The sequence below is a fragment of the Accipiter gentilis genome, chromosome 14 (genome assembly GCF_929443795.1).
Source record: "Accipiter gentilis chromosome 14, bAccGen1.1, whole genome shotgun sequence".
In the NCBI taxonomy this organism is placed as follows: domain Eukaryota; kingdom Metazoa; phylum Chordata; class Aves; order Accipitriformes; family Accipitridae; genus Astur; species Astur gentilis.
The window spans coordinates 25,115,342-25,127,916 of record NC_064893.1 but is presented as its reverse complement, the minus strand read 5'-3'; the positions used below and the strand labels follow the sequence as shown (position 1 = coordinate 25,127,916).

The window sequence follows — 12,575 nt, the reverse complement described above, 5'->3', positions numbered from 1 at the left end:
CGTCTGATGAGGAACTGAGAACTTGTGCATTGCTAGTCACTGAAAAAGACGTGGAATATTCTTCAAACTGAAACTGTCAATCCAGTGTCTGATTTCTTTTTCTTTCTTATTTTTTAAATACAGAGGGTTTTCTCTTTGGCCAGTACAGCAAGATCTTTCAGAGAGGTTTAAAAGTATTTTGCTTGATCGTATCTTCCTCATTTTAGGACTACTCCACTTGTCCTAATGTCCAAAGGTGCAGGAGTTCTTTTGCACTGTATGTTGTACTCAATACACCCAGGTCCTACAAGGACCAGGGCTTCGCTGCACCCTGTGAACTCAATATTGTGAAATAATAATTTCTGCTCCATTTGTCAGACAGTCTTGGCATAGGAGGAAATGAAACAATGACAGGGAAAAGAAGGTGAAAGGGGCAGTCATCTTGATTGGCTTCCTGCCGTGCTTGGCTTGCTTATTAGCCATGTGAATAACTCCACGTGGCTAAAAGAGACTGAATTAGAGAGGAGTTTGTCTTCTCTTGGTAATGTCTTCATTTGACAGTTAGTGAAGTTGAGTCCTTTCACTTGCAGTAATGCTAATTGAGGAGCTACAATGCCCTGGACGGCTAAAGAGCCTTAAAAAATTGAAAGGAAAGCGACTGAACAAACTCCAACCTCTACCACAGACTTTACGGCTGCTTGGGATTTTGCAGCTAGACGACAACCACCGTGTCAGCAAAGCAGCCACATCCTGCCTCTCCCGTGCGGCAGCAAACAAGAACTTCAGGGAAAAGGTGAAGACTGCAGTTCTTACTGGCTTTTCTAAATAGGTGCTGAAATACATGGAACTTGTATCCTAGAATAGCACTGTTATCTGCTCCGCACTTCATTAATCTGTTAACTAGAACCTAAACTACAGCAGTGCTCAAGTGATTTGTCTATATCCTTTATTCAAGAGAGGTAAAATAGTGCTGATGTCAGTTTATAAAGCCTTTCTTCTATTTTTTTTTTCCTTCTCTTTTTTCATCTAGGCTCTCTTTTTTTACACTGATGTTTTAGCTGACTGTGATGCAAGACTTCAGCAAGCTGCATGTTTGGCCCTTAAAAACCTCAGAGTAAGTATTTACAGCTCTGCTTTTTCTGTGCATGTCTGGCCAAAATTGCTAGATGCAAAAGTGTATCTAGCTGCTGCTTTTTTTTGTTGTTGTTTTTTGGTGCTTTGTTTTTTTTAAGCTGGTAGGGTTAGTTTTTCAGCTTCGTTCTATTTGGAATTAATGAATTCCTTGGCTGCCGAAGTTCCAAACTATTAATGCTATTCAAAAAGCAGCAGGCAGAGGGAGCTGCAGGCACCTTGGAGTGTCTCAATTTGATGTCACAGGCACAGTACAATGGCAGAAAGGATGTTTTTCTAACTTCTGCAATATTGTCAGTGGTGACGGACAACAGACACTGTCTGACTGGGGGACATCTAGCATGTAGAAAAATGAGCAACAGTCAGCTATATATGGAGTCAGCTTTAACTACAGAAATCTCAAGTTAAATCAGTTCATCTTTGTTTAACAATAGCTGATTATAGTCAGAAAATAAAAGTAATATTTGTATTGCTATTATAAGAAACTGTCAGATCAGATTTAAAGCTTTCCAACAGCCACAAGTCTGTAATAAGTTATTTTGCACACAAGGGATTATTGCGAGGACAGTTTCTACAAACATGTAGTCACAAGATAGGCCCAACAAATCAGAGTCTTATTCTCAAAGTCAGACTTACAAAGCAACTGTTGCCCTTGCACAACCTGCATTAACTCTTTCAGTGAAGGTGCTGATTGGTTTATGCTAATTTAATGGTACTGCAGCAGTGAGCTCTTCCCTACAACTTCTATACTTTTTCATGCCCTAAAACAGGAGAGAGAGTAGCAGAGGTGAGATCATGCTCAGAAAAATTGACTGCAAGCTGGTATGTTGAGGGAGAAAAAGGTCACAGTAGAATTAGAATGCAAGAAGAGATGGGGGTTACTATGTATTTGTTTATCTTTCAAAAAAAAACTTTAATCAAAATGCTTGCTGAAAAGCTACTGTTGCAAGTTTTTCTTTTAAACAGGGCCTTGAGAGCATTGAGCAGGTTGCCCACCTGTGCCAATCTGAAACAGAGGAAGTTAGGAATGCAGCCAGGGAAACAATGTTATCCTTTGGTAAGTACAACCTTAAAATACAGGTTCTGAAAAAATAATGTGAAATAGTGCAGAACCGGAACAGGCCTGAAGTTCAGCCTGAACACATCAAGGACAATGGAAATGTTTCATGAACAGCTATTTCATGCCATTAAGATAAACTTTGTATCACATATAATAACCAAACATTCCCATGAAAGTTTGTAGAACTGCACCAAGGAGATTTCTGCAGGATAAAGTGCTTTAAGAACCACTAAACTTTTTAAAGAAGTGGCAGATAAGTACTGAAAGTGCTGATAGTGCTGCTGGAGTACTTAATAGTAGTACTGGCATCAGCAATTTTTTCCTCGTAGATTTTGTAAAAAGGACATTTGAATCTGGCAGGTCACAATAAAGCTTCTTCCAGCCTCTGAGATTAGCTAAACTGATTTAAAGATCTTTTATATAAATCAGAACAATACCAGACTCTTTGGACTGGTAATCTCTTCTAGCCACCTACAAACTGACTGGTTACTTCTAATTTTGATGTTCCTGTTCTTCAAATGGTTTCACTCTGAATGTTGGAGGGGTAGAGTACAAACAAAATGGATTTTATGCTGGTTTGTTACCTGTTACTTCACCTGAATTCAGTAGATGTACAGTGGAATTGAGCTGCTAATGAAATGTTAGTGTTTCCAATTTACTACTGTCTAGTATTTGTACTTCTGCTGAGGGCACGGAAGCATTCGCCTAGGCTAAATATCTTAAATGCACAGCTGCTAGAGAGGATGTCTAGTTTATCTAAGAGACAGAATTTCCCTGTTCTGTTCTTCCTAAAAACCCTTCAATTTGTGCTTAGTTCTGGGGATCTCCAGACTTGCTTCACAGAAACACTCAGATTCACATGTATCACAAAACAAGTTTTCCAACTGTGATGCTCCAAATTGTTACTCATGTGGAAACATTTACAGAAGGCCTGATTTTCCATGGTGGCTTCCAGCAGTTTTTGGAAAACTATTCCCTTAGAGATGTTTTTGTCACTACTGAGAGTTCTTGTCAGTTCCCAACAAGGTCACAACAGAAGTATTTCTAGAGTATCACATTTCTCAGGGTGTTTCTAACTGCTTTCTCTTCCTCAGCCTGCGATATATTTTCTCTTTCTCCATAGGTGAAAAGGGACGGCAAGCCTTTGAGAAAATGGACAGGATTTGCTGTGAATTAAGAGAAACTGTACAACAAGAGGCTGAAATTGAAATCACAGTATTTTAGTAGTGGAATATGAGGAGCTGAATCATACTTGTCCTCACAGCCACGTGTGAGGATTTTGTTTTGTTGTTTATCAGTGTCTGGTTTACTTATGCCCTGCTATATATGTGCTGCATACTGACAGAGTACAGGTTTATCTCCAAAGGGGGGAGAGTTTGCAGTCTACGCTAAGTAGACTGGAATATGCTTTCTCATTGTCTCAGCACATGATGAAATATCAAGTGCTGGATGAATAAAAACTAGGATCTTTTAGAATATGGAACCAGGTTGTCACTTGAGTTAAAATCCCCATCTCACTGGAATTATCTGCCCCTGCTTAAACTGTAAGTCAGACGTGATCTATTTTCCCATAAAGTATTTTGTTAATATGGCATTTCTCAAAGAGGAGAGAAATGATCGCTCTCCAACAGTCCATCTAGAAACTAGCAGACAACAGATCATTTACATCAACTGCCATGTACATTAGAAAAAAATCTAGCGGCATTGCTTGGTGGTTTCCTTTTCTTGCACAATTTAGTTGCAGAAGGAAAGCCTGTTACTTCAAAAGCCAATTTCTTCATAACCATTGTAAGTTAAGATAGGTTCAAGCAAGGATTGACAAGGGTATGTACTGAGTGTATATCCTCTGCAGTTTACAACAGGAAGGTATGTATTGTATTTGCCATGTACAGGTCTGACTGACATACAGACAACTCTGTAGAAGTTGTTGAGGTTGGTTGTTTTTAAATTTATTTAGTCACAGATCAAGACTTCTCATAAGCATACACCCATTGTCAGGCTCCTTACTCAACACTTAGGTAACTTAGTGGAGGGTAGCCATAAAGAGAAGCCTGGCTTCAGGTGAAATACTTGAAAGGGTTTGGCTTGTGTGTGTATATTATTTTTTTTTACATATATATTACTTTTCTATTCAGTATTTATTTGTTGGATTTCATACTGTTTTCTAAAATTCTAATAAAACATTTGAGACAAGTTCCTGCAAGTGTTTCATACTGATGTGCTTGTAGCGTTGCAGACAAGTGTAAGGCATTAAACCCCCACAGGGAATTATGATACTTAATTGACATGCACCTTAGCTTGATATGCAGTATGTATGTCACGCACCCATTCTGTATGCTGTCTGTGAAAGGTTCAGGCTTATACTGTTGAAACAGGCTCAGCTACTGTTCTGCTCTTGGGATTTAGTTTGGAAATGTGCAGCTTGCTTATACACTTGAAGTCTTTACTGATGAACTCTGAATAGCAGGACCATGGTGTTTAGGTCATGCTGTTGTAGAACAAATTAAAACTTAATGGGCTGCTTCTCTGTGCTGTAACTGCTTTTAATTTACAGATTCATTTAAAAGCAGGGGAAAGAAGTTTTTCTATTTTGATAAATCCTCTACTTCCCCCTCTCTGCCCTATTCTTCCCCTTCACCAGAAAGGGAAAGGGAAACAGTGACATGTCAGAGACGGGGCAGCTCTGTCAACTTTGCCTGAGCTGGGCTTTAAACCTAAACAATAAGGTGCTGACAGTTTCTGAGGGGCAATGCGTTAAAACTCACCACAGCTGTTTTAATACCACTTTATGAAACTACTGAAAATTCTCTTTGCAAGCACCTCTTCTCCATTTGTAGCTGTCCTTGAACATATAAACAAAAAGGTAAATACTTTAATCTAAACAACATGGAAATTGGATAACTGCAGCAGCTGTAAGTATGCTGCCCTATCCCTACCACATGCAGGTTTGGGTTAAGGCACAACTCAACCTCTTGTGCTTGAGAGTTACTATGCTTTTTATATTACACTGTTTCCTGAGTCAAGGTAGTTAAAATTTAACTGTTTAAAGTGAAATACTAGAGGAGGGAGATGTATGTGTCAGGGGGAGACATGGGCTACTTATTTCACTGCTTCTCCTTTACTGGAGCTCTGACCCACAAGGAAGTTCTTACAGTAACATTTAAATTACTTTCCTCTACAAAAAACCCCACCAAACGTCATGCTAGCCCCAATCTGCAAGTGGTTCAAAACAGCAGGCAGTGGCTCTAGCCCTGAGAAGATAAGAAGCAATAAGACTCTCATATACATTCTTTAAAAAAAGAATTTTATTGTTACAACTAAAATGAGAACTGAAAACTTGTATGGGAAATTGAAAAACTGTACAATTTTACTATAACCTGTGAGGTCTTTGCAGCGGCTTACACAAAAGACAAGATACCTGAAAATGTATTATACCAAAACATTTAGCTTTTTTGTTTGTTTTTTTTTTTATTTTTTTAAAAAAGTTTATTCTATGGCAATCTGTAAAAAAGAAAGACCTGATGAGTAAATATTTGCTTAAGGCATATAGCAGAGCAGCTCACTAACTTTCTAACAAGTTTAACATGGATGTTTGTCCATTTTCCAAGAATAGATTAACCAATACACCCACTTTGAAACGCTACTGTATATACACACCCAAACTACTACATACATATACAGGACATCAAAACAAAAATGTTTACAGTTCAGTATTATAAGCCTTAGACACACCTCACTGGGCTTGTGGGCTACTCCACTGTCTATCCCAGGACAGTGTAAGTAAGTTTGGATTTGTAACAGCTGAAAGAAATGGCAAAATACATGGGCAGAAAGGGGGATGTTCAAAACTTTGTCATCTGCAGAAACTTGCTCTTGGTAGAATCATTGGCAAGTGAATTATTCTGGATTCAAAAGGAAGGATGCTTTGCTTTCCTCTCAAGCCTACCATTTAAAATATTCCCTCTTGGGAACAGCATGGAGGTGGTTTTTGTTTGTTTGTTTTAAAATGGGCCACCGCTTCAGGAGCCTGTATTCCTGCAGATCAAAGAATGCTGTTGAGATCTTGCAGAAGAGGCTTTCCTCTCCCTCCTCCAGTGCAGCTTTGAAGGTAGCGCAGCAAGTCATACCCTGAAATCGCTGAGCTATTGCTTGCCTCAAGTGACCAGAGGTGAGGTGTGAATATGGCTTACGAAACTCTCTGGAATGTCTGTACTATACTTACTCAGCTGAAATGAACCATGCTAAACAACCGGGTTACACTGAGTACGCAGAAATTCAATAGGAAGTCATGCCAAGTATTAGGCGAGTACATGTTATCTGATAAACACCAAATCAGTCTATCGCTGAACGAAGATACTTTCAGCAACACCCTTTGAACCACAGCCACTTAATGATCAGTTCATGCAAATATAATTTGGGCACATCAGTAAGCAGAAATATAAGTTCTTTCACCTTTCAAGCACATGGTATTTAATCAGGACACTAGAAGACTTTACATGCATTCTAATACAAATGGGGTACAAATGTTGCCTTAGAACAATATTCTACCAGATGATGGAGAGGATAGTGGGGACAAAGCAATCACATACTGCATCTTAAATACACAGATGAGCCATTATATATTACCATTTTTCTATACTCATTTTTCATGTTTCCAATAATATAACTAAATATTGACTGATTACAACATTCCTCCTTTCAAGTACTGGTCTGACCAACAGTCTCACAGGTAAAGTATTGATTCCCAGTACTACCTGAGGATTTATTATTGTACTTTTGAAAAGCCCTTGATGCAAGCTTAACAAAACACAAAATAGAAATAACTCCCCCCACCCCGCCCAGTTCACCAACTTATTCACTGAAGGAAAAGAGACAGCTCTGCAAAAATAAATATGGAGTGGAGAGAGACTTACATAAGATACTCACTCCATAGTGATGTTTGCACTGAGAATGGTGATTAAGTGCTATAAATCTAGAAAGCCTTTAAAAATAACAAGAACTGACTAGTAACACTGTTGCAAATCAGCTGTCATGGTTTAGTTTCAATCACTACAACTTTCAGTAGTGAGTTTACTCCTATCCTCTGCACCATGACACGAGCAAAGAAATCTTTGCTGCTATTGTTTAAACTATTAATAATTTGGTACTAACAAGAGGAACGGCATTGACTAAGACTGTTTAGTGCAATGCCAACATCCAGTCACAGTTCTACCAATGCACCCAAATCCTTATTTACAAGCACTTTACATTACCCAAGCCCCAGGCCTGCACAATGGGCCCACCGACTGAGCGAAACAACGTAGACACAGCGTGGCATAGGACAAAACCATCCATCTCCCTTAGCTTACCTTAGGATAGCAACAACCCTGTCGGCAGAGGTGCAAGACTTACCCTCTTACACCACCATGTCCGATAATTACCGAAGAGCGTATCTTCAAGCCAAACTAAAGCCAGTATTTTAAATCTTTGCTTTAAAAAAAGCAGAACACACAAACGCTTGCATCATAAGCCAACTGATACGTTCACAGACCAACATGTCTACTGTTAAACTTTTTACATCTTAAGGAAGCTGCCACAGCATTAATTGCTCTGGATTTATTGAAATGCTTTCCTGTTCATTGCCTGCAATGCCGCTGAGTATGTTACCTCTCTGGCCCTTGCAGGAAGCATGCTATTTCTTACGGAGCAGATGTAGAGTGAAACTGCATTTTACATTCCAAATGATGAGGTTTACGAACTAGTCCTTCTGAATGCCAGCTGCACAGCTGCAAAATGCTGGTGGACATGTTTTGGTTGAATTTCCCTTCCTGTGTCTCTCTCTCCCCTCATCCTCTCCTAACCCAGAATACAAAGGTAAAAAAAGCTTTACAAAGGATGGTGCAATGTAAATAGGCATATGTGCAAGTAGAGTGCAACAAAAGTCAATGAGGAGATACACTTACTAAAAACAAAAGAAAAAAAATGAAAGAAAAAAAAGAAAAGAGCTTGACATGTTGGGATACCCTGAGCAAATGCAGAAGCCTGTTTCTATAAACACATGTAAAACAATAAGCTCTTTAAGAACAGTTATGCCAAGATTAAATATATCAATACCACAGGCACTGCCCACAACTCAGTCTTTAATGATGAAGCAAGTTTAAAAAAAAAACAACCCAAACCAAAAAACCAACCACAAACACCCCTCCCCCAACACCCTCCCTTCCAAAAAGTTTACATTCTTCAGGTATGTGGGTTTCTTTCTCTTTTTTTGGGAACTCATCAATATAAGTCATGTATTTGGTTACAACACTTGGAGAGTACAAGCAAGTTTCACTTGTGCCTAGTTTTTCTGAAACACAAAAGAAGAAGAACTGGCTTTTTAAAAAAGGCTAAAAACAACAATGTGTTGTAATTCTATTATTTAGTTTAAAAAAAAAAAAAAAGAAAAAAAGGAAAACAGACTATTTGGCATTTTCTCTGCTTACTCCTGAATATTTTAAGGCCCTGAGATTAGAATATTATGTTCTTGGGACCACAGGGCTAGATAAAACCCTAGTGCATCAATTCTCTCTTTAGGCCCTAACCAAAGTTCTGGCCTTTCAACCTAAGATCTACCTCCACTGAGACAAGGCTTACATGCCTCAATTAGCTTTCTTTCAGAGAAGCTTATTACAAACCGATCAAATCGTTGGTGTTTTCTGCAGGGTCGATCTTGTTGGCATGTCCATCAATGAAAACACACCCTGTAACAGAGATAAGCTCCTGCTGTGAGGAAAGTGAACATGCATATATTCACTAGAAATGGCTTCCAAGTTGTTATCATGTTCTCATCATCCTCTTCTGAGTTTTCTGACTTCATCGACTCTTCTTTGTGGGGTGAGAGACGCAGATTTTCACCAACAGTTCTCCTCCGAATTTCAGTGTCTTGACCAGTGCTTAAGGACAAAGACATAAATATTCAGTACTGGATTCTCCATTTAGGAGAGAAGCCATGCAGACTCTCCAAGAGCACAGCCTCACCCACTGAACACCACAGACAGAGCTGCAAATCTCTTGCTGTCAGGAACTGCAGCAGATGACAAACTAAAGCCTATTACTAATTATTACAGTTCTGGCCATTAAATTACAGGTTTAGAACAGCACATGTTTGTCATGAAAAGCCACGCTTGGGAATATTTTGTGCCCTTTGAAGAATAAGCTGACTTAGTTTTAAACATCACCTACTCCCATTTCTTATCACAAATGTGCTACCTGCACTGAGACAGGTAATGAACTATCACCAATCAAACCTACATCCAGGTCAAGAGAATATTAAGGTTCTAAAATCCAGCATCTGCCCAAAAAGTCAGAAAATGATGGAACTCTGGTTGCTCATGCAGCCATAAGTTAGAGTGGCTAAATGCATTGTGATAGCTTTTAATGATGGAACTGAAGATCTCCTCACCTTTAATACTCTCTAAACATGGTTCTGTTCCTAGATACTAGACCACCATCCCGTTGGCAGTATGTTGACACCCAAAGAGGCTTCTTAACTGAGCAGGAACTTTTATATCTCCCGTACAACTCCTTCCAGCTGAATTTAGAAAGCGTCACCATGCTGTGAGAACCAGTGGGGTGGTAACCAGCAGGGAGATGCTTTGCAGGGGGATTTCCTAGATGTCTGCTGACAGCTTAAGTTTAGAAGAACTCAGGGACCTTCCATCCCAGACACTACAGTATCTGCGCAGGAAAATACACATGCTTAAGAATGTTGCTGCTTCTTCCCTTGCCTCTGCCAGCACAATGTCTATTTCCCACCCCTCTACTTCCTCCAGCCTCACACTGTCCCACATCCTTTCACATCAGACTGCTTCTCTACTCTCTACTCCTTCCCACTCCTGTCTAGCAAGTTTCACTTTCCCCCTTCTAGATTCACTGTCGCAGACATGAGGACAAGAGCGATGATCACAAAGGAGGCCTGGTCCTGCAGCAACAGTACTGGTACAGAACGAGGGAGCTCAGGATTCAAATCCTGGCCTTTCCTAGTACGCCTGAAATATCACATAACATAGGATTTGACTTCAGCAAGGTAAAAGGTAGCTGTCTGGTCCAAGCCAGCCTCTACAATCAATTAAGATGGGCAGTTCCAGAGGATAACCTAACTCCAACCTCAGAAAAGGGACTATAATAAATGAAATGAATCTGAGTCTGAGCTCTTTAGAGCTGGACATGTCTTATGTTCATTTACACTAAACTGTGTAAGGTATTTCCAGGAAATCATTTACTCACTGAGAAATTCAAATTTATACAGCTAATGAGAAGACACAAGACACCAGCTTTAAATCCATGCTTTTCATTAGGCGTGGAAAGCATTAGCTGCCATCTCAAATCTCAGGCAAATATTCTGGTAACAGAACTATACTGTCACCAAGGAAAGAAAGAGGGAGGTGCTACCATTGCAATATTTTCTTCTTTTGTAGCTAAGCCTCCATCTGTGTCTACTCCTATTTCCAAGATTTCCTTTCTTCTTAGTAAAGATGTTTCGAATTTGAGTATTTCACTTCCAGAATCTCCCCAATGAATTAAGAAAAATCCTGATCAAAACATTGTTTCATGTTGAGCAGGGAAAGACTTCCGTTTTATCTCCTTGCCTCCAGCAGAATTTGGAGGGACACAACAGGTTCAGCTCATGGTGTCAGCCTCTCCACTATGTGGAATTAAAAGGAGGTTTGTTCTGAAGAAAGACTATTGGAAACACATCTCACTAATCTCCAGTTCCCAGAGTCACACACTCCCCCACTGGTTCAGCTAAATAAAATACATCAAGCCTGCCAGCTGCATCTGTTGAAAAGGCTTTAATTCTGTGGAAAATACTAAAACTTGGTATTTTATTCCAATACTCCTATGGGAACCTGAAGATGTCTTGTTATGAGACCATCTAGTGGGGGAACACTAAACTTTCCCTTGATCATCCCTGGTGGGTGTAGGGTTTTTTTAAATTTTGATATTTTTTTTTGTTCTGTGTGGCATTCATTTGGTTGTTCTGAATAAAACTAGTTAACATGCAGAATGGCAGCAACACCAAGGCATTCAGATTTCAACCAGTTCCATGCCACTCCAATAAATCAGGAGTGACATCTAGTGGTTAAACAGGCAGGAATCTTGGCTCCTCCGCTGTTCTACTGCTCGTGTACACAGCATTTCTGCACATTTATTAGTCCTTACAGTTTAGGTTACAATGACAGGTAGAAAAGTTCTCTGTTCATGAGCCCCCTCTACTCCTTTCATCACAAGTAGCATTGTTTACAATTAATTTCACATTTCTAAGTGCAGCCAAAGCTAGTCAGCCTAGTTTTCAGGTACATGGCTAGTACCGCCTCTAAGTAGTGAAAGAGCTCCACTGTAACTTAACATATACTGCATATAAATCAAGACTAAACCACCTCATTACACCGTCACTTTCTCTTTTACTCCAGCAGGATCCCGTAAGAGGCCCTAGCTTATGCGCAAAGTTAAACAAAGATGCATGTAAGACCTTTACTGAAAAGATTTTGCATTGGAACTACTATTAGACTAACTCGATCAAGGTCAGCTCAGGTCCTTCTGGATAAAATACCATTTATGAGCAAACGTCCTACCCTCTCAACACTGTAAGCCAACTGGACAGTCTTCTTGAGACAGTTAAAAGTGTGAAACTAAATGAATTACCTGTCTGCAATCAGTGGCACAGATGAACGAGCTCTGCCATCTGGAACCATCTCTTCCACAGTGCTGACCGAACATCTAATCTCTTCTTCTACTACTTGATGTTTAGGAAAGAATTCTGTGTGTTCATGCATCCTTCCATTGTGCATTTCTGAGGTTCGCTTTGGTGGTCTGGGAGGTGGTGGGGTATGTTCAGGTGGTGGGTCCAGGTCTTCATTGGAGAGCTCTTTCCACTGTTCCTTCAGGGAAGGAAAAGCCCTATTAAGCTTTTCTGTATTTCTTTTACGCAAGCTACTATAACTTTTAACATGGCAGGGTCTTTATACTCTACCTTTTCATTTATTCTTAGAGTGGCTGTTCATTTGCATTGAAAAAAAAGGAAAGAAGAAAAAGACACAAGAACTCCAAACCTAAGCAACATCCGGTACACAGAATACAACAGCTATAAATGCAAGAGATTATAATCTAATTCTGGAAAACATAAATAGCACAAAATAGAATCTGTGTTGCTAGAGTTCTGCTTACCATAAAACAAACTTACAGGATTTAATCATAATACTTAAACTTCTGGCATATTAGAAAATTTTTATTATCTGAAATGAAAGACAACGCTGATGCAGCCAGTCTACACCCCAGTTACAGCGTTGAAAAGTACAGAAGGCCACCTGTTATACTACAGGTACTTTTTTGAAGGTTCTTACATACAACACTTTAGGTCGTGACAGATCATAAAGCATTGTAT

At 39.5% G+C, this 12,575-nt stretch overlaps 2 protein-coding genes across 26 annotated transcripts in view; one reads left to right on the top strand and one right to left on the bottom strand.

Moving 5' to 3' along the window:
* Positions 1-4,365, top strand: part of RIPOR3 (RIPOR family member 3) — a 54,421-nt gene extending 50,056 nt beyond the window's left edge. For 9 of the 10 annotated variants that reach the window (XM_049816781.1, XM_049816785.1, XM_049816783.1 and 6 more), the window contains 4 exons: positions 570-772; positions 1,010-1,093; positions 2,077-2,167; positions 3,294-4,365. In XM_049816781.1, coding sequence (XP_049672738.1) covers positions 570-772; positions 1,010-1,093; positions 2,077-2,167; positions 3,294-3,394 — 479 coding nt within the window. In that variant the 3' untranslated portion in view covers positions 3,395-4,365. Of the gene's footprint in view, positions 1-569; positions 773-1,009; positions 1,094-2,060; positions 2,168-3,293 lie in introns of those variants that run through there. The other variant, XM_049816786.1, reaches the window with a different exon arrangement.
* Positions 4,366-5,461: 1,096 nt separating this feature from the next.
* The window catches only part of PTPN1 (protein tyrosine phosphatase non-receptor type 1), a 47,950-nt gene continuing 40,836 nt past the window's right edge, over positions 5,462-12,575 (bottom strand). For 14 of the 16 annotated variants that reach the window (XM_049816439.1, XM_049816452.1, XM_049816445.1 and 11 more), the window contains 2 exons: positions 11,837-12,072; positions 5,462-9,084 (listed from right to left, as the gene is read on the bottom strand). In XM_049816439.1, coding sequence (XP_049672396.1) covers positions 8,877-9,084; positions 11,837-12,072 — 444 coding nt within the window. In that variant the 3' untranslated portion in view covers positions 5,462-8,876. The remainder of the gene's footprint in view (positions 9,085-11,836; positions 12,073-12,575) is intronic. The other 2 variants (XM_049816456.1, XM_049816442.1) reach the window with 1 other exon arrangement.